This window comes from Myotis nattereri, assembly GCF_964212035.1.
Source record: "Myotis nattereri genome assembly, chromosome: 12".
Classification (NCBI taxonomy): Eukaryota; Metazoa; Chordata; class Mammalia; order Chiroptera; family Vespertilionidae; genus Myotis; species Myotis nattereri.
Window position 1 is genome coordinate 38,781,055 of NC_138087.1, and position 22,373 is coordinate 38,803,427.

General features: G+C 40.5%; 1 protein-coding gene across 1 annotated transcript in view; it reads left to right on the forward strand.

Annotated features, from left to right (window-relative positions):
- Nucleotides 1-22,373, forward strand: part of PGM5 (phosphoglucomutase 5) — a gene marked incomplete at its 5' end in the record, with an annotated part of 164,129 nt that overhangs the window by 76,142 nt on the left and 65,614 nt on the right. The window contains one exon of the mRNA XM_081103133.1: nt 15,602-15,717. Within this exon, the coding sequence (XP_080959259.1) occupies nt 15,602-15,717 (116 nt within the window). The remainder of the gene's footprint in view (nt 1-15,601; nt 15,718-22,373) is intronic.

Here is a 22,373-nt window from a genome sequence, read left to right on the forward strand (position 1 = left end):
AGGAATGCAATGGAAGGAATAAGGGGTAATGCTGAGGATTAAGGGAAAAGCATGTCTCAAAAAATACTAGGAATCTGGGTGGCAGGAGTTATATATGGGCAACCTCTTCAGAGAATTGCCTTCCAGATCAAGGAAGAAACTGAATATATTTTTCCAATTTTAACTTAAGATATATCATGTGCTCTCAGTGTAGGTTGAATAATATGCTTGCTCTTTAGCCAGGGAAGACATGACATGCAGTGGGGAAGGGAGTAGTTCTATAAAAGTAAACCAAAGTTCTGATTCCTTGAGAAGGGCTTGGATATTGGGCAGGAAGAAACAACAGTTTCTAGATCATCATGGTGGGTTATTCTACATTTCAAATGAAATAGCCCTGGGGACTGTGTGGATAGGTGTGGGTGCAGTGCAGGGTCAGGTGAGGAAAGCACTGGGTATTATGGCAGAACAAGCAATAGTCTAGGAACTGGACTTGGCCCAGAACTCCCAAAGGACTCTGCCACAAGCTGGCAAGTAAGTTACTCTGCTTGGAGCTCTGCTCTCCTTATTTAATGGATGAAAGGGTTGGATTAGCTGTTCCTTCAGATCCTGTTTGGTAATAGCATAAGAGAAGTATACTTCAGGCCATGATTATATTGCTTAGCTAGGTATAAAACTGTGTTAAAGTCAACAGGAGTTTTTGAGTGCTTATAGTAATGTTTCTGGGGTGTTAGAGTGCATAAGAATTTTATGGGGGTTGGGGTGTGGAGATGTCCTTGTCAAAATGCAGATTCCAAAGGCCCCATCTTCAGCTATTTGTATTCAGTCATGCTAAGTGGAACCCAAGAACCTGGATTGAATCAAATGCTTAAACAAAATGGCCAGGTTATTCCGATGCAGACAGTCTAGCCTACAGACTTGCATATCTGCTTTTCAGTTCTCAATTCCCTAGAAGGAAACCTTCTCAGTTGGAGCTGCAGGTATTTAAAAATGTTTTAAGTTAGGCAACTGGCATGCCCCAAAAAGCTCCTCCTAGGCCCCTGAGATAGGGAAGGTGCTGTGAAGACAGTGCACACCATGGCAGCCAAGGGCACCCAGCAACCAGGGTTCCTGCATTTTCTCCTCACATCTGCTCACTCTTTCTGCTTCGGATGTAGCCATGTGATAAAGCTGTGGGATGGAGAGAGTTTGCATGAGTACCTTTTGAGAGCCTTCCTTATTGTGAGAATTGTATGAGGATCTTAAATGACACCATTTTAGGCGAAGGCATCTATTTGGGATCACCAAGGTCTGATTTCTAAATTTCTAGTGTCAAGAAGTTGAACATCCAGGCTACACTTTCACATTAAATATATCTCATTTTGGTAGTGATACTGAAGGAAGTGTGTTCTTTGTTTTCTTGAGTATTGCTATTTGTGCTGCACCTTTATTTGGGGATTTCTTAAGTGCTTTTTAAAGTATTCAGTTTCATATCAAGCTGTTCCTTGCATACATGTCACTTGTAAATGGTAAAGGAATACATTTTGTGTGTATAAAACGTCCGAATCTTTGTTTACTATCTTGTACAATGTGCCATTAAAACCTAGAGTGGGTGCCCAAGGGTGTCCACTTACTTTTTGAGGCAGGATAGCAGAATTTGGTCATTCTAACCAGCATGTACTCCAAATAGATTCAGAATCCTGACCAAATGAAAGTGAACGATAGCAGAGTGAAAATAGTTTAAATAATGAAAAGAAACTTACTGTGTATTAAATGAAAATGAATATTAATTTAAAAAATAATTCTAGGAGAACATTACTACACTGTTTGAGTTAAATTTGAATATCATATGATTTATGATGTACAGTGCACTTTCCCATACACTCCCATTTGATACACCCTCTTGTCTTTATTGGTTCCAATCATAGGACAGAGATTGGATGAGAATACTTGTTCTATAACCTCTAACAACATGGCTAAGGCCCTTTATAGATAAGAACTGTTTGTAGTTGACTGGTCCCTGTCCTATTATGTGTTATGTTTCAGATGAAATTGGCCTTTTTTTCAGATGCTTGGCTGGTTGTGTATATGGGTGTGTGTGTGTGTGTGTGTGTGTGTGTGTGTGTGTGTGTATTGGAGAAACAAAGGCTAGGGCGAGAGGGGTAAATATATGAAGGATAAATACAAGTTTTTATTCTTGATTTGTTTTTCTCTTCCTCTGATACTTAGGGGGAGCTCTGCATATTCTTTGGCTTTAAAAAATGTTGATATTTAAAGAACAAAAGTGTTTATTCTTCAGAATTAAAAAAAAACTCAGCAAGTATGGATTCTGTTCCATTTGGTCTTGTAAATGCTTTGCCAGAGACAAGCCTTATATCTTCGCTCTGGTGAAACATCCCCACATCTCCTGATGGACATTCCTCCACTCCTGTGTTTCATAAATTAGCAGGGAGGCTGCCATTGTAACACTTGGCCATATAAGGGGAAGAGAGGCCCTGCTGTTATTTGGTTCTGCCCTCATGTCAGAACTGTATATAAACTTGAGGCCTTTTAAGGGAATGTGGTGCGTGCAGGGAAAACATCCCTGGGCAGTCCATCCATTTTCTTCACTACTGCAGCCTTGGTGCCTGCGAGCTCTGTGTCATTTGGAAACATAAATCACGAGGGGGTTGCTGGTGCCAAGCTCCAGGGAGGAAAACCTCAGAGGGCCACACTCACTGCCTAGCGCTGTCAGCATCTTAGTTTTCGTTAGAAGCCTATTGCACAACTTGGCCTTGTAACTTTTAGGGAGAACTTCACAACTTACACATCCTGACATTCACTTGGTCACCCCCTCCTTGTTATGAGTAATTATGGCTGCAGTGAGGTGACCACAACCTCCTGAAGATTTCAGGTTAGTCTTGTGTGGGCTTTAGTGTTTGTCTCTGTACAGGTCTGGAGTTTAGAGAGAGTTGGCTTGGAACCACAGAGCTTTCTCTTCCTAGCTCTGAAACCTTGGCAAGTTAATATAACCTCTCTGAGGCCCTAGATGGTCATCTGAAAATGGGGAAGATAGATGTGACAAAATTTGTTTGAAGTGTTTAGCATAGTAATTAGCACATAGCAAATGCTTAATAAATGCTAGCTGTTTTATTACTATTGCTGTGAGAAGACAGCTATAGTCCTGTTTTGTTTTGTTTTTGCACCAAGTATTCCCTATAGTTCCCACTACTAGATCTAGCACACTTTTTACAGATTTTCTTTATAGGCAGAACACATTCAGAAATATTCTTAGAGGCCCTGAAGAATGTCTTGGCACAATTCAGCATACAGAGCATGGGTTCTGGAACTAAGCAGGTCAGGGCCCAAATCTCCACCCAGCCACCTATAGTGTACAGCCTTGGATACACTACTCAATCTCTTGGTACCTCAGTTTTGTAGTTGGTAGTCTGGTGATAATGATTGTTAAATCCAGACATTTTGGTTGTCATGGGCAGAAACAAATCAAATCAGAGCAAGGACAAAGAAAGGGTTGATTGCAAACCTATAGAGATTTCACAGAAATATTGTGCTTAGGAGGTCTCCTCATTGCCACTAGAAAGTGAGATGGTGACCCTCCGGCTCTCTCAGGGACTGCATGGCTCAGACTACCTGGGGGACATCCCATCCAGCCTTGGGTCCATCAGCCCAGACCACTCCTACAATAGGACCTCTGGGCTGGGGCACTGACTCTGCATGGGAAGCAAACAGTAGAGTGGGAAGGGTGGTGGGGGGGACTCAGTGTGTGAATGTGTGGAAGCACCCAGCACAGTGCCTGGAACCAGTTGAATGCTCACTAAATGTCAGCCCCACCCACCGCATCCCTATTCCGTCCTTTAAGAGTAGACACTCGACTCAGAGCTAGCACACCCAAGAGCAGGAGAGGAAAGAGAGCATGGATGCCAATTCTGGGTTAAAATTCAGAGTTGGAGAAGAGGGGAGAGGGAAGTAGGTTTCAAGGAGAGGAGGAGTTTCTACTTGTAGGTACATAGATCACCTCCTCCCATTGCAGCTAATCCTACACTCATTTTCTTCTTTGAATCCACCCTCTTAATCCACATTTGATCTGCAAGATAGGCCAAACTAACAGAAATGTGGCATGTGTGTCCTTTGAGTGCCTGCTCTTCTTTTCTAGAACAGGTCCAACAGCAACCACACTGTCCCCAAGGCAGCCAGGCAGCCAAGTCATCCAGGCCAAGTGAGTGCTGGGGGAGACACTTAAGAAAGCCTTCATGTTACCTCCCTCCAGGCCCCTGTACCTTTATTGCAGAGCCCTGGTCCCACCAAGAGGCTTTCAGCCAGCACCTCGGTGCCCTGGGCAAAATAAAAAAATCAATTATTAACATTTTGAATACACACACAAACACATATTAGGTTAACTGTTGCCTAGGTTAACTGATTACTGGCATTTGCATGTAGTTTATCTTACCTCAATGTTTTTTATAAATCCTCCTAGAAATAAGAATCTCCTAGAAATAAGAAACACTATCTATATATATAAAAGCCTAAGCAGCCATCTGACTGTTCGACCGTTTGACCAGTAGCTTTGATGTGTACTGACCATCGGGGGCAGACGCTCTACGCACAGGCATGGAAACATGGAACAGACTGTTGAATCTCAGAGGGAAGGAGGGAGGGTGGAGGGTGGAAGAGATTAACCAAAGATCTTATATGCATACTAGTTAGGCAAACAAAAGAAGAAGGAAACCTTGTCTAAGCTCATGTGCTAGGTTAGACCTTAAAGGACACTATGTGGGAATTCCATAGATATTGCCCTTTTGTGAGTTTATAAAAGTCACATCATATGAAGTCAATTTAGCTACTTTTATTTGGATTGAATATATACATTTGGTTTCATGAGGAAAAATAACCCAATTGTGATATTTTATCCAGCTAGAAAATCTGTTATAAGTGGATGATCATTTCTTTTTGTGAACCTTAGAATATTGATTTGGGATTTTCGGAGAAATGTAGCCAATAGCCTAGTGCCTGTTTAGTGTGCTAGGATTGCATGTATCTGTGTCTGGTTTTCCAGATGGGCATAATTAACTGCATTGGCTGTTGGCAGAGAAAATGTGAGCTAGCTGAGAGAATTTTGGAATGGAATGCCCAGAAATAAAGTTGTAGGATCTTCTGAAAATAAGTATAGTATATGCAGAGTGTTGTGGGGATAGAGTAAAGGAAAAGTTGAAGCAGTCTCCCTGAAACCTTATTGTGCAAGAAACTACCCAAGTTTCTGACAAGTGTTACAATCACCATCCCTTGCCCCCAGCACTCCCCACACACACATGTCCACATGCAACAGGGTCATTTTGTCCCTCACTGGCACTCTTAGCCACTTGCTTAGGGCCTTTGATATTCAAAGATTTAAAAATAAGAGACCTGAAAGCAATTATTAACTCCAAAATGAAGAAAAATGCAAGATCAATATGATTAACTGCCTAGTTTAATGTGTGTAAAATTCAACATATTGTTACTTTATTAAAATTAGTACCCAAGAAGCCATCATAACACTTTAAAATAATGTGTAGAATACATTTTTTTTTCATTTTGAAAGGATTCTTGAGCATGCATGATCAGTGAGAAACCATTGCCCATAGTTAATTAAACAAGGGCCTTGTGGGCTTATTTCAAAAAACAAAATTATAAAAATCCTTTCAAGATTCTTTGGGAGCAAAAATTAGATTTTGTGTGAGATTTGGATGTATTTTAATGTGTTTGGTATGATGATAGGGGGTGGGGCCTCACACACACACAGGCACATGCACAGTCACCACCGAATGCTTTTGGGCAGGGCATGTGGTTGGAGTAAAAGAAAATGTGCTCTTCAAAGACTGTGAAAAGCTTTGGGGCCACCTTCAGTCATGTGACCACTGGAAGGGTGTGGCTATCCCCTGCTACATCAGGAATATGCATAAGGAGGTGGCAGCTTCTGCTCTGCCTGAATTCAGGTGAGGCAGGTAGAGTCAGTGCATCTTTACACAGGATGCACACTATGTAAGGGAGGGCACCACGTTTCAAGGGGGCAATGTTCACATTGAAGACATCTACCCTGAAATATTTATTATGATAGTGTTTCAGTAGATGGCATTAAAGTGCTCTTTCCTAAGGAAAGTCGTGTGCTTCCACACCGTTTGGTAGCTGCATTGGGTCCTGAAGAGGGCGGGTGTACCTTTTGCCCAAAGCATTGCCTTGGGCTGACAAGGAGTGGTGCACTTAGGCTTCTTGGTGTCATCCTTTCACTGTAGAACATGGGATCTTCATCTAAAGAGAATTATTCCTCTCCAGGCTGTGCCCCTGGGCCCTGAGTGGTTCTCAGGGCCCAGAAGCCATCATGTCCTCTCCACAACGAGGTTTTTGCTAAGCTCCCTCTGCGTGGAATGGATCCACACAGATACTGTTCCCTCACTTTGCAATCTCTGAGAAGGGGAACAGGGCAGTCAAGTGGACTTATTTCCCTGGAGAGTCTCTGCTTCTCCAATTAATTTCAGAAACTGTGTGTTCTCACCAACCTATTTTGGTTCCCGTCCCCCAGAGAAGGCTAGGCCCCCTGAGAGAGCCTGTCTCAGCTGGGGCTGGGCTGCACGGGTCACCCTGAATGCAAACAGCTGCTTTTCCCAATTCCTTCCTCTGCCCTTACTGCCTCCCTGGGGCCTGAACCCCAGGACCAGACTCCTCAGGGGAAAAGAGCCTGATTCAGATACCCAAGAGCCCTGCTGTTAACCACAGCCACTGGTCATGCCCCTGGATGTCCCTGGGAGGCCAATCTAGGAGCGGACCCTGAGGCTGGGCTCCCCTCTGCTGCACTCAGAACTTTTTGCCATCCAGGACTTGGAGGGGGTATTTTTGCTTCCTTGGGAGGCCCTTCTAGCTTCTCTTAAGCCTCTCTGGGAAAGGCATCTTGCTGAGAATCCTGATGTGATTTAAGAGTATTTGAGCCATTCCTTCTCCCTTGCTCTTCAAAGGTGTCCAAAGGGAGTAAATTCCTTTGAAGTCCACCCCTGCCATAATCATATGCAGAATATATTTCTCAGTTAATCTTAACCAGTGTTTCCCATGTGCTAAGTGACACCTCAGCCCTGTGAGGTGCACCTTATAAATATGAGCAGTATTTCTCTACCCTCTCCTTTAAGTTTTACAGTGAAATGAGCATTTAGTTCTGAGGAATTCCACAAAGATAAAGAGGTCAGTTTTAATATAATGTGCAACTTTTTCTCAATAAACTTAAAGCCTTGCACTTGGTAAACTGACATACCCTTAATTAGAAGTAAGGTTATCAATCTTTTCAGCCAATCCTTGGTATAATTCCATTTGGAAATTCATCCACCATAGCTTAACTTTATCCTAAGCTTTTAATGGTCTCATGTACTTGCTCCCACATGTACTTGAAGGACCTCATTCTGGAATCTAAATTACCCATGTAGGAGGAGTCTGTGATGCTTGCATAGAATTAACCAATATCTCTAAGCACTTAACTCGGTGCCAGGCAGAGCCCTTGCCTTCCAGAGGCACAAAGATTACTAGTAGAGAGAGTCAGGTGTCCCAGCGTCTAATGCAGTATCCTGCACTGAGTGTGTGACAGGCAGGGTTTGTAGTGGCAGCACAAAGAAGGGAGGGGCAGATTAACATGACAAGTCAGGAACCAGTCTGATGAAGAGTGTGCTGTGTATCTTCCATTTGCTCCCAAGACCCTCTTTCCCTCCACTTCCTGTTCTCCGTCCCGCAGGCTGACCTCTATGGACTATATCAACTGGCTCACCTTCCTTCAGATTTCAGTTTGGTTTGGACAACTGGTGTGGCTTGGCAGTTGAGCGTCGCCCCTCGACCCATGCACCAAGAGGTCCCTGATTCGATTCCCGGTCAGGGCATGTGCCCGGGTTTTGAGCTTGATTCCCAGTAGGGGCATGTAGGAGGCAATTGATGTTTCTCTCTCATCAATGTTTCTATCTCACTCCCTCTCTCCCTTCCTCTCTCTCTAAAATTTAATAAAAACATATTAAAAAAAGAATCTTAGGCATTGCCCAGGCTAATTAATTACAGCTAGTGTGCATGGACTTGCCTTCTGCCTTCAGAGGCATAGCTATGGGACAGGGTAGAGCTTCCAAGCTCCACTGTGGCTCTGGTGGCATCAGCAGCTTCTGGCTGGTTCTCTGAACCAAATGCTGTTGCATCTCGTCATTTTGGTCATTTAGTCCTATTAATTCTTCAGAGTTGCAAATGTCTGAAACCTGTTATTATAGAGGAGGAATCATATCCCATTGGGTTTTCAAGCTGAACTAGTGAGGGAGAAACTGTGATTGGAATAGCTGGGGTCTACGATAATCTTGCAAGACAGAAGTACAAACTTAATTTCTTCTTTGTGGCTCTTTTGGCTTCTATGCTTTGGAGCCCTTGAACCATGGTTGTTTATTTGCCACTGTATAAATAAACCACAGCTTGTCTATTCCCCTACTGAAAAACAGGTTACTTCTGGTTTTACTCTTTTTCTCTCTCGAAAATAGTCCTGTAATAGACATCCATGAATCACAACTCCTTGTGCACATGTACCAGTTTCTCTGGGACAGATACCTGAGAGAGGGCCTTGCTGGGTCATTGGGCCTGGTCAACTCTACTAGGAATTCTCAAATTTCCCTATAAAGTGAGTGTACTCATGTACAAACTGCCATCAATCTTTGGGTTTCTGATTTCCCACCACTATGTGGAATTATTAGAGTTTTTCTTTTTTATGTGACAGGTGTGACGTTATCTATTCCCTGATTACTATATATTTCTATATTGGCCAGTTAATCTTTCTCTTCTGTGAATCGTGTGGGTTATTTGAGTTTTTTATCCTGGCTTACAGGACTTTATCTAGGATGGCGACTAATCCTTCAGTTTTCTGCATTGCAAATATCTTATTTCAATCTATGGGTTACCTCCATTTTGGGGGGTTTTGATAAATAGACATTTTTACAAATTTTAATGTGGTTAAATTCATCAGTCTTTTCCTTAAATGTATTTAGACCTAAAATGTGGAATACTCTGCTCATTCTTCTTAATCCTCCCCCCCCCCACCCCAAGTCTTACTTTAGTTCACCCATGGGGGTAGACTGCCAATACTCTACTGTCAAATTTTAGACTGAAAAGGTTTAAATTTAACATTTTTGCCTGGCCACTATAGCTCAGTGGTTGAGCATCCTGGCCGTCTCCTACTGGGGATCAAGCCCGAAACCCAGACATGTGCCCTGATCTGGAATCAGACCTGTGACCTCTTGGTTCATGGGTTGATGCTCAACCACTTAGCTACACTGGTTGAGCTATTGTAGTTCTTTTTAAAAATTTTTTGGGAAACTCCATACTGTTTTCCATAATGGCTGTACTAATTTATGTTCTCACCAATAGTGCACAGAGGTTCCCTTTTTCCACATTCTCACCAGCTCTTATCTTTTGTCTTTTTGATGATAGCCATTCAACAGGTGTAAGGTGATATCTCATTGTGGTTTTGATATGCATTTCCCTGATGATAAGTGATGTTGAGCAAGTTTCATATATCTGTTGGTCATTTTAATGTTTTTGTTTTTTTTTTGAAAAATGTCTGTGCAGATTCTTTGCCCATTTTTTATTGGATTGTTTTCTTGTTATTGTAAGAATTCCTTATATGTTTTGGATTTTAATCACTTATCTGTATATATAAAAACCCAGGGACTGGAATTGCAGAACAACCAGAATGACCAGAATGACCAGTGGCTATGACGCACACTGTGGCAGCCAACCAGCCTGATCCAGTCCCTGATCAGCCCCCTTTTCCCCCCATGCCGGCCCGGCTCCTGTTCGGCCCCAACACCCCGATCGGGGGCCGACTGTCCAACTGCCGCGGCCCCTCCCCTGGCTGGCCCCACCCCTGATCAGCCCCAACACCCTGATTGGGGGTGGGGCGCCAGCCTGGCTGGATGGGCCCCCATTGGGGTGGGCCGGCCAGACCCCACCCACGCACCCAGCTGGACCCCACCCGAGTTCATGCACCGAACCTCTAGTTGGCTATAGTGTTTGCAAATATAATCTCTCATTGTATAGGCTGACTCTTCATTTTGTTGGTTGTGTCTTTTGCTGTGCAGTAATTTTTAGTTTATATAGTTCCATTTGTTTAATTTTGCTTTAGTTGCCTGTACTTATGGTGTCAGATCTAAAAAAATACCTAAACCAATGGTTAGTTTTGTCTATTTTTGAAGTATAAATGGAAATATACAAATATTCTTCTATGTCTAACTTCTTTCACTCAATGTTATGTTTGTGAGATTCATTAATATTTTTCTATATAGTAGCAGTTTGTTAATTTTCTCTGTTCTGTGCTATTTATTTTTGAAAATACATCACATAATACCATAATCAGTATTAATTGGCATTCCTTTAGCAATACATGAGAGTTCCAATTTTCACCAGAACTTGGCAATACCACTCTTTTCAACTAGTCTTGTGGGTGATATCTCATTGAGGTTTTAATTTGCAGTTTCCCAGTCTCTAATGAGGGTGAGCATCTTTTCATATGCAAATTGCTCCCTGGAATATTCTCTTTTTTAAGATGCCTGTTCAAGACTTTTGCCCCATTTAAAGGTTATCTGCCCTTTTATTGAATTATAGGAGTATTTTTAATATATGTTTTTATTTCAAAGAGGAAAGGAGAGGGAGAGAGAGATAGAAACATCAATGATGAGAGAGAATCATTGATTGGCTGCCTCCTGTGACCTCTTGGTTCATAGGTTGATGCTCAATCCCTGAGCCACACAAGCTGGGCTAGGAGCATTTTTAATTTAAGTTGCATGTGAAGTCTTGTGTTGAATATATGTGATACAAATATCTTCTCCTTGTCTGTGTAGTTGGGGATTTTCAAAAAGGGGCTGAGAGTTCAGTGTGTAGGCAATAAAACCATGAACCCTGCTTGGCTCTCAAGGAAGTGGACATTTGAAGATAAATCAAAGGAAGAGGGACCTGGATCTTGTCCTCTTTAAATCTACTACAATAAGCTTGAAGTAGGATTCCAAGAGCAGCTGGGTATGCTCCTGCACTTGATATAATCAGTCATTATTTATTTGCTATTCTTTCACAAGCTAAAGAAACCTTTATCCTCAATCCTTTGATTCTCATTTGGTCACACCTTAATTCTTTAAGCTCCTGTTTCAAAGAATGCCTTTGTCATCTTGATAGCCCCACTACCTGGAGAAATTCTCTTTTCTTACAATGACTAATTTAAGTAAAACATGCAGAAATGAATTATATATTTAGGAAACTTAGAGATACATACCCTCCTGATATCCAACAGCACAACTTAAATAATAGATATTAGTCAAATGAAATCATACAGAATTTTTTGAGGGCAGGTCTGACCGGTGCTATATTATCCTAGATATTTAATAACTATAAAGGTATGTAAGATGCAGTAGTCCCTGCCTCAAATAATTTCTGACCCATACCAAGTTAGAGGAAGCTCACTGGCAGGAAGGGTTAGTTTTTGTGTGTTGTGGTTTGTTTTGTTTTGTTTTTTGCTAATTTATGCTTTTTAATATCAATGAAATCACCTGTTGCTGTCCATTGGTGGTCCCCAAGCCTCTGAGAGAGAGAATATGGCCAAGCCTAAGAAGAGCCTCTTCTGGGAAAAGCTGTGTCCCATGGGGACACCAGCCATGTTGCAGGTACCATGCCGAGGGCTATGCAGGTGTCCTCTCAAAGATAGTCCTTCATGGGCTTACCCACCTTTCAGTGGGAAGTCCTCCTGCTACCTAGCCCAAATGCACAGGCTGCCCTGGGCTGACCAGGAAGGGTTACTTTGGATTGATTGTGGCAATAAGACAAGGGTTATATTAGTTAAGATAATGGAGTTTCTTTTACAAAACTTATCCCCATATATATATAAAATGGATCAAACATAGCAAAAGTTAAAAAGTCAGTCATCAAAAGTTAAAAACAGATGTTTTTGATTGGTAATTCATTCTGCTCAAAATATTAATTCAGAGATTCAGATTCTTCCATCTTGTGGGTCCACCATCCTCAACATGTAGTTTCTGGGATTGCTGGGCTTGTCCACATTAAGCTGGTAGAAGGAGAAAGAGCATGGAGGATGGAAAAGGGTGTATGTCATTTCCACTTGGGTTCCATCGGCTAGAATCCATCCACTACGTGGCCACTGCTAACTGTGAGGGAGGCCAGGAAGTGTAGTCCAGCTGTGTGTCTAGGAAAAGGATTTGCTACAGGCTTCGTGATGGCAGGGCACTTAAGATAGGTCTTGGTGCCATGTGAAACCTTTTGACAGAGATTGGAAAGGAGGATTAACCTAGGTAAAATGAAAAGCATGAAGGTCTCAAACCTAAACAGAAAAAAATGCAAGAGCATATTTGAAAAACAAAAGATAATCGAGTTTTTCAGAAGCATGTAGGGAGTATCATGGGAGAAACTGCTAGAAAGATAGGCTTAAGGCTATTTCCAACCTGAAGCCTTATTTTTTGAAGTTTTTAAATCCATACCGAGGAGCTTATATCTGCTTTTTTTTTCCTACTAGGGCTCACTCCCACTTGCAGGAGAACTGTGGCCCAAATTCATTTTCTTTCTTTTCCTTCATACTCTGGCCATTCCTAGAAAGTGAGTTCTTATGTTTGCCTCCATAACTTGGTGGAAGGAGTCAAGGAGCGGGGTGCAGACCCTCAGCATGAGCAGCTTTATTTTGAGCTTTTGCACCACAGGGTTTCAGAGACTCTCTAGGGGCTTCCTGCCAAAAACCAGTCTAGGGAATGGCACCTACTGAATGCTGTTTGGGATGAATCCCAAGTTCAGCAGAAGGAGGAGGGAGAGGAATTCCTTTCTAACTCTAGGACACAATCGGCTCACGCTCAAGATCCTGAAATTTAACTGCCCACGTTGTTATCTTAGCTTGCATAGCTCCAACTGTGGCTCATAGTTATAAACATATCCGGTCCTTTAAATTCCAACCTCATCTTTCAGCCTGATGACCTCCTGACAGTGATTTATTGGGAAGGGTGGGAGCTGGGGAAATCCTTTTCCCTCCCTTTAGATCTGCCAACTTGGCTTTGAAACTCCATGAATGTTTTGGCCAAATAATACACATCCCCACACCCTCTACTCTCACCTCTGCCCCATTCTCTATTTAGTAATCATATGCATTCAGATGTGCTAAATTAATTTTGTCCCAGGCTTTAACTAGGTGCTGCCCCTGGAAAGCTTCTGTGTGAATTATTCTTTCTTCCTTGAGCTTCAGAGCATGATATTAATGGCTTTGAAAATTTACCTTCGATCTACAATTTGGGGAGGATTTGTTTCATTGTTCCTACCAATTTATAAGCATACTTGTCTATCTTTTTTAGACCACTAAATAAAGTGAAAACTGACTCTGAGGTAGCATCAAAAAGGTGCTTCTTTTTAAAGCAAACTTTAAAGAGACTTAGCCCATAGTTTTTCAAGATCCTGAACACATTAATTATATTTGGATTTTACAGAAAGGAAGGTGTTTATTAACCTGTGTCAAGAGTTTCTAGATATGCCCTGGCCAGTTTGGCTCACTGGATAGAGCGTCGGCCTGCGGACTGAAGGGTCCCGGGTTTGATTCTGATCGGGGGCATGTACCTTGGTTGCGGGCATATCCCCAGTGGCGGGTGTTCAGGAGGCAGCTGATCGATGCTTCTCACTCATCGATGTTTCTAACTCTCTGTCCCTCTCCCTTCCTCTCTGTAAAAAATCAATAAAATATATTTTTTTAAAAAAAAGAGTTTCTAGATATTTTTTTTCTTCTAGGTGGCCAGAACCACACTTAAAGAAATCATCATTACATTGTGTTCTTTGTCCTATGTGCATCTTCCTTCCTCTTTCACTAAGATACCTTTGCTGGTCCCTCTGCATGGCCATCTTCTACACTTACGGCCTTCAAATAACTACACGTTGCTAGTGACAGGCATTTGGTGTCTTTTTCTTTAGGGTGCTTGCATATGGAAAAGGTAAAGTTCCTCAGGCCAATGTCTGGGTACCAGTTCATTCCCCAGCATACTTTGAGATCTATGTACCTCTTGAAGCACTAAAACATTTGGGGAGACAGCATGGTGTAAGGAAATAGAACATGAGCAGAGACTAAGCAGACTTAGGTCCAAATTCTAGCTTTGCTTTTTTACCTCTGTGAGACCTGAATAAAACCTTTGACCTCTTTGATCTTCTGAGCCTGAATTTTTATAGCATTGATTAGTTTTAGCTGTTTTTGAATTTTATCTAAATGAGACAATGCAATATATATTTGTTTGTTATTGGTTTCTTTTTTAAAATGTATTTTTATTGATTTCAGAGAGGAAGGGAGAAGGAAAGAGAGATAGAAACATCAATGATGAGAGAGAATCACTGATTGGCTGTTTCCTGCATGCCCCTACTAAGAATTGAGCTCAAAACCTGGGCATGTGCCCTGACTGGGAATCGAACCGTACCCCCTGGTTCATAGGCTGACACTCAACCACTGAGCCACACTAGCTGGGCTGTTATTGGTTTCTTTTACTCAATATTATGTTTGTTAGATTTATTTAAGTTGTTGCATATATGAATAGTTCATTCAGTGGAATTTATGGTATTGTGTTATAATTGTAAATTATTTATCCATTCTACTTTGATGGACATTTGGATTGTTTCAGTTATTATGAATTGAGATTCTATGATAATTTTTGTAAAATCTTGTGTACACAAGATTCTGTTGAGTAATGTCACATCCTGTGTAAGCAGCTCTGAGATTTGCTTATAGGAAGTTTATTTCTTTCTGCCATCAAGATCAAAGTTGCCCTTGAGATCACCACCAATGGGGGAGTAAGAAAGGAGGACTGGACAGAGAGAGAAGTTGGACTGTGATGCACTTGCAACAAAGGCCTCAGTCAACCTATAGGGAACTCTGGAGCTGAAATGGCCCTATAGAGTTGTGCCCATTAAAGGCAAGGAGGCTGGACCTTTACATATCCCTCATTCACCAGTTATTGGATGTGGACTTATCCAAGGGAAGTGAGCATGGTTTTGAGTGAGATATCTTTCTTTCCCAGAGAGTGGGGCCACATTTGTGAGCTGTCATCCATCAATATTCTTAGCAGTTGGTAGAATGAGTGTTCTAATCCTAAAAATGTTAAAATGTGGGTATGTGTGTATGTTTAGGCTGAAGCTGAGCAGTGCACCACAGTGTCCATTACATGTCATTAGTAATTTCTAGGAGTTGAATTTCTGGCCAATAGGATATGTGTATATATTCATTTTTAGTAGATACTATCAAATAATATTTAAAAGTGTCTATACCCAAATACCATCTTAATTTAGATTCTGAGATTCCCCAAATCAGATCTCACCACAAAGATAAAGGAACATTCATAGATGGGAAACATAAATGTGAGACTATTCCCTATATTAATATGTTCTACATTATTGGGAAAGAAAACTTGAGAACCACTGGAGTAGGCTTTTTTATCATTCTCTACCTTATGGCTTGACATCCTAAAAACTGTCAATATTGTTCAGGATGTTTTGAAATCTAAGTGTGGGATTAATAGAGCCTAAAGACATACTTTTGTGCTGAGAGAAGAAAAGAAAGGGGATATATGAATTGACTGTTGCCCTGGATTTCGTTTTTCAGAGTGGCCAAGTCAATGAAGGTCCCTGTATATGAGACCCCAGCTGGATGGAGATTCTTCTCAAACCTGATGGACTCGGGACGGTGCTCTCTGTGTGGAGAAGAGAGCTTTGGCACTGGTAGGCTTTGTTGGGTTGGTGTTTCTAGAAGGGGTGGCTGTAGCACTCTGTGACCCCATTTTGGAAACCTGTGAGCCCACTATGAATCAAAGGCTAGAGGCAGAGTTAGAGGCAAATAGGTAAATAAAGAAGAAAGGAAGGAAGGAAGGAAGGAAGGAAGGAAGGAAGGAAGGAAGGAAGGAAGGAAGGAAGGAAGAAGGAAGAAAACACCTAGTGGAATGTGTGTTATGATACACTTACCTCATCTACCTATTCCTTCTTTTTCTAAAAAAATAAACTTCCATTTCTTTAAAAAATTTACTGAATTTTAAAAAATTCATGAGTAGAGAGAATAGCATATTGAATTTCCATATGTTCATTAGTTTCAACCATTGTCAACTCATGGTCAATCTTGCTTTATCTCTACCCTTATCCACCTAGGGAGCCCTCCTTCCTGATTATTGTGAAGCAATCCCTAGTGATTCTTTAAATATAATGGCTATCGAGAAAAAAAGTATATAAACACAGTATCATTATCACCCCTAAAAAGGTTAAAAAGTAATTTTTTGCCCTAGCTGGCTTGGCTCAGTGGTTAGAGTATTGGCCTGTGGACTGAAGGGTCACAGGTTTGATTCCGGTCAAGGGCACGGACCTTGGTTGCAGGCTCAATCCCTGGCCATGGTCCTGGTGCATGTGGGAGGCAACCAATCGATGTGTCTCTTCTACCGATGTTTCTCTCTCACTGTCTCTCCCCTTTCCTTCCACTCTCTCTAAAAATCATTGGACAAAATATCCTCAGGTGAGGATTAACAAAAAAATAATAATTTCTTCTTTCAGTATTTTAAAGATGTTACTTCATTGTCTTCTGGCTTGTTTAGTTTCCAAGAAGTGAGCTCTAATTCTCATTTCTGTTTCTCTCTATTGAAATTCCCCCCGTCTCTGGGTCTTCAGTATTTTATTTTTATCTTTTAATATGTGTTTTGTTGTTGTTGTTTTTTGTTGATTTCAGAGAGAGGAAGGGAAAGGGACAAAGATAGAAACATCAATGATGGGAGAGAACCATTGATTGGTTGCTTTTTGCGTGCCCCCCTACTGGGGATTGAGCTCACAACCCAGGCATGTGCCCTGACCATGAATGGAACCATGACCTCCTGATTCATACATAGATCAATGCTCAACCACTGAGCCTTACCAGCCAGGTTCTTTTTATCTTTTCTTTTCAACAGTATAATTATAATATTTCTAGGTATGTGTACTTTTTTAAAACCTTGCTTGGGGAATCTCTGGGATTCTTGTTTGTTGTCTTGCATTAATTTCAGAAAATTCTCAGCCATTTTCTTTTCACATATTTTCCCCCAATTCTCTCCCTCTTTTCCTCCTGGGACTTTAATTGCACTTATGTTAGATGAATTGTGACCATATGTTGTTTCAGAGCTCTTACATCCACTGTTTGGTTTTGTTTACTTTTTTTCCTTTTGTGTTTTAATTTAGATAATCTCTATTGGCATATCTTTAAGTTACTGATTCTTTCCTTAGCTGTGGCCAATCTACTGATTAGCCTACTGAAGGAATTCTTCATTTCTGATATTGTGTCTTTATTAATAGCATTTCTTTTTGACTTTTTAAAAATAATTTTAATCTCTCTGAAAAAATCCTTTTTATAAATGTTGTTTATATATGTTTGTATGTGATATCTATCTTTTTCATTAGATCATTTAACATATTAAACATAGTTATTTTAAACTCCCTGTCTGATAGTTCTAATATCTAGTTGATCTTAGTTTCTGGTTTTCTTGATTGCTTTAATTCCTAATAAAGCAGTGGTTTACTCTTTCTTGCTTTTTATTCAATTTTTAATTGAATGCTGGACAGTATATCTATATCTATATCTATATCTATATCTATATCTATATCTATATCTCAACAGTAGGACTCAGGCAAATAATATTTATACACATTAATGGGCATACCAATTCTTCTGTTAGGTCATTATTATTTAAAGTTAAGTTAATCTAGTCAGGAGTTGAGCTGGATTTTGGGTTTATTATTTCTGTTACAATTTTTATTGTACCATAGGCTTTAATTTCTTCCAGAAGTGGGATAATTTTTGCTATGTGCTCAAAGGAAAGAGAGTGCCAGAGGAGATTTTTCAGTGTTTCTATTTCATTTCAAGCTTCCAGCAGTTACTGTGATTTAAAAAAAGACTTCTGTCACTAGATGCTTGACCATTCTTCAGTGGCAGCAGAGCTCTGCTTAGTATTAATGTGGAATTTGAGGCTCAAGAAGGTTTCCTACCCTTTCTCCAGGAGCAGAGGGTTTTACTTCAATCCTATTCCAGCAGCAATGGATCTTTGCCTGGGCCCTTTATAAGAAGGTTTACAGCTTGTACATTCAGGAGTTTAAGGTTTTTTTTCTTGTGAAAGAAGGGTGGGGAACTGGAAGGGCTCCATGCTTGTCCTCAGCAGCAGCTGATCATCTCCTGCATACCAGTACCAGCAAGTCTACCTCTTTGTTTCCCGTCCTTCTTGTGAGCAGCCAGGGACTTCTGATTATTCACTTATATGGAAGCGTCCTCTTTCTCCTGTGCTCTGCCAAAAGTGAGACTGTTTTCTGTCTTGTCTCTCCTCAGAGGGGCTTGTCACTCTGCAATTCACTTTACTTTATTGCCTTTTGATTTAGGATCTCTAATGAGTGCAAGAAAAGTTATGATTTTGTAGGTTTCCTGGCCTTTAGTATTGTTGGGAGTAGCATTCTCTTGCAGATTTTCATATCCTAAACAGAAACGCAGAAGTGGAACTGCAAAAATAATTTATTAATAATTTCTCCTATTCTCCACACCCCACAACTTATTTTTTCCCCCAGTTAGAATCCAAAAGATCTTAACATTATAACTTGTTGATACTTTTTAATTCTTCTTTAATCTGCATTTTTTTCCTCCACGTTTTTTCTTTCTGGTATTTATTCATTGAAGAAACTGGGTCATATGTCCTATAGAGCTTTCAATGTTGATGTCCTCATTTTCCTTTTTAAATTGTTTAATGCTTATATACAGAGAAGCTTTTGAATAATATGCCTTTTCTCTGGTTTTCAACCACCTCAGTACATTCCATTAATTATAGCATTTTATTTTCTAGAAATTCTACATTTTCTTAGGATTTTTTTAAGGAATATAATTATACTAGAGGCCCAGTGCACAACAATCGTGCACTCAGGGGTGGGGAGGGGGTCCCTCAGCGCAGCCTGTGCCCTTTTTTGCAGCCTGGGAGCCATCAGTCAGACATCCTTAGTGCTGCCACGGAGGCGGGAGAGGCTCCCACCACCACTGCTGCGCTTGCCAACAGTGAGCCTGGCTTCTGGCTGAGCGCTGCCCCCCTGTGGGATCGCACTGACCATCAGGGGGCAGCTCCTTGGGTTGAGCATTTGCCCCCTGGTGGTCAGTGCACATCATAGCAACTGGTTGTTTCCCAGTTTGGTTGATTTGCATATTACCCTTTTATTATATAGGATAATCTATTACTAAAAGGTTTTTTGTTTTCTTTTCTAATATTTATACCCTTTATTTTCATATTCTAGTGTATTATATTAGCTATAATCTTCAAAATAATATTAAATAATTGTAATACTTCCTTATTTTAATGGAAATTGATTCAGTATTTTACTCTTTAGTTTGATGATGGCCTTTTAATATTGGTAAAATGTTTATCATGTATACATAGCTATTTTTCCCTCTTCTCATTTTACTTAGAGTCTTATTAGAAATGGCTATTTGATTTATTAGGTACCCTTTCAGAATCGGGTGATATATATATATCGGGTGAAAATATATATATATATATATATATTCTTTCTCTTTTATTCTGTGAATGTAATAAAATACTATGATTGCTTTGCTGATATCAAACCAACCTTGAATTCTTATTTAGAATAAGTAAATTTTGGCCATGTTTAAATAGATTGCAGTAAAACCACTCTAACTGGTCGTAATGACATTTCAGGCTATGTTGGGTTCCTGAAGACATTTCCTCCTAAGGAATTTTATCCTGTTACCGAAATCAGTTAGACCCTAGTTACTGCTAATGGTATAGGAGGGGTGGTATGCATCAAGCTCTATCAAGTACTAGTGTTTGAACTGAGAGTGTATGGATGACAGCTCTGCTTAGAATAGTCAGGACTGTTATACCTTATCCCTGCTAAGACCTAACAAATTGAACAGCTTCCTTCCTTGTTGAGGTTTTTTGGGTCTAAACCAGTGACTGACTCAAAAAAAAAACACAGATTATAATAATTATGCCGCCTAGTTATTAAAATAACACAAATATAACAACTGGAATAGAAACTGGTAAGTCCAGGTTATCCTTTCCTCTTCATCTTTGTCTTTATAAGCATTTATTGAGTGCTTCCCATTTACCATATAATTATAGTCTCTAAAATTAAAGGATAAAATATTATATGTATAAACAATTTTATATCTTAGTAATAAATATTTGCATACTTCAATAAGCATTTACTGAGTACTTACATTGTATAAGGCACTGTATTATATGGTGTATATAATACAAAATGCTTAAGATCATGCCCTTAAGGAACTCAAGATCTCTAGGGTATATAACAAGAAAAATGTACAGATGACTGTTATACAAAGCAGAAACTTTGAAATTCTACAATAGAGTAATAGACAAAATACTACCGGAAATAAGAAAATGAGAAAATGCTTCAGGACTAGAAATTGAAAGCCAGTTTTATAGAAGAGATGGAGGTTGGGCTAGTTCTTAAAGAATGGAAAGGACTTATGCACACAGAGGTGAAATGACAGGGACTTGTCAGATGGAGGGAACAATGACAAGAAAGGAATAGTGGTGGGAGAGCAAGGGATGTGTTGTGAGTAGCCAGTTGTTCACTTTGTCTAAGCAGTGCTTTCCTAATATAAATCAAGATTCATTTGGGGTCATGAGAGTAGTATCATGTCATGAACAGCTTAAAAATTTTGTTAATTAACTAGAAACTATCAGAATACATTGCGTTCACCCTAGCTGGTTTGACTCAGTGGATAGAGCGTCAGCCTGTGCACTGAAGAGTCCCGGGTTCGATTCTGGTCAAGGGCGATTCATGCCCAGGTTGTGGGCTTGATCCCCAGTAGGGGGCATGCAGGAGGCTGATCAATGATTCTCTCTTATCATTGATGTTTCTACCTCTCTCTCCCTCTCCCTTTCTCTTTGAAATCAATAAAATATATATATGAAAGAATACATTGCATTCAGTAAAAGTAAATGTTACTTAGAGAAATATGTACATATAAACATGCACACAGGTATTTATGTATATAGTAAGTCTCATTGTAAAGTGTATATATATGAGGTAATGTTCTGAAATGTCTGAAAAAGACTGATCTCTAGCAGGTGTCAGTCCACAAACTTTTTCTATAAAGTGGCAGATAGTGAATAATTTAGGCTTTGCAGACTAAGAGGTTATGAATGGTCTTTTTCAAAATTAACTCAACTCTGCCACTGTAGCACAAAAGCAGCCACAGATAATACATAAACAAATGAGTATGCTGTGTTCCAGTAAAAATGTACTTACACAAATAAGCCTAAGTCCAAATTTGGCCCATGGGCTGAAGTTCACTAACCTCTACCTGAGATAGAGGATAGGGTAAAGAAGGGAGTATCAAGAAACAGGACTGGACATATGAGTGCCGTGGAGACAGTTTTTGAAGCCCTTTGCCTGCCCAGCTTAGATGTGGGGACTTGACTCAACTGGAAATAGGAAACCATGGTCTGTGCAGGGGGCGGTCTGCTTGCACTTTTCAGCAAGCTTTGCTTTCAGACAATTAAGCTGATTACAACATGTAGAATGGACTAAAAGGGAGTTTTTAAAGTTTCTCATTGTTATATTTGCTTATCATTTTCCTTTCAAGGAACACAAGAGATTTTTCTCTATATATAAGAGCCCTGAAAGTATTGCTTCCTCCACCATTCTTCAGGTTCAGATGACACTAGCATGATGGGACAGATGAAGCCCTGAGCCCAAGAAGTGGTTAAGTGGTTCAACCAGGGCCCCATAGCCTGGGAAAGAACTCCACTTGAATTGAGTTACAGCTGAATTAAAAGACAGGTCTCCTGAATACAGTATATGCGGCTTTCCACTGTGCTAATCAATCTTTCTTTCTTTCTTTTTTTAAAAAAAAAATATATTTTATTGATTTTTTACAGAGAGGAAGGGAGAGGGATAGAGAGAAACATCATCGATCAGCTGCCTCCTGCACACTCCCCACTGGGCATGTGCCCGCAACCAGGGTACATGCCCTTGACCGGAATCAAACCCAGGACCCTTGAGTCCGCAGACCAACACTCTATCCACTGAGCCAAACTGGTTAGGGCTGATCAATCTTTCTGATGAAAGCAATGACTAAAAATTCCATCTCTCAAGCACTCAGCAGTAAATGGCTGTTAGAAGGCCTGAGGAACTGGACCACTCAGTTTTGGAAGGAGAGAGTGGCTTCATTCTGCTCTCATGCTGGGTCTTATTAATGCCAGTTCCTGCACAGGCATCGAGCTGGTTGCATCAGAATTGCCTGGAAAGTGTGCTAAAAGTACAGATTTTCTATCCTACCCTTACTTGAAATTCCTGGCAGGGTGGAGCCTGAGAATGTGCATTTTCTATACTAATAAAAGGGTAAT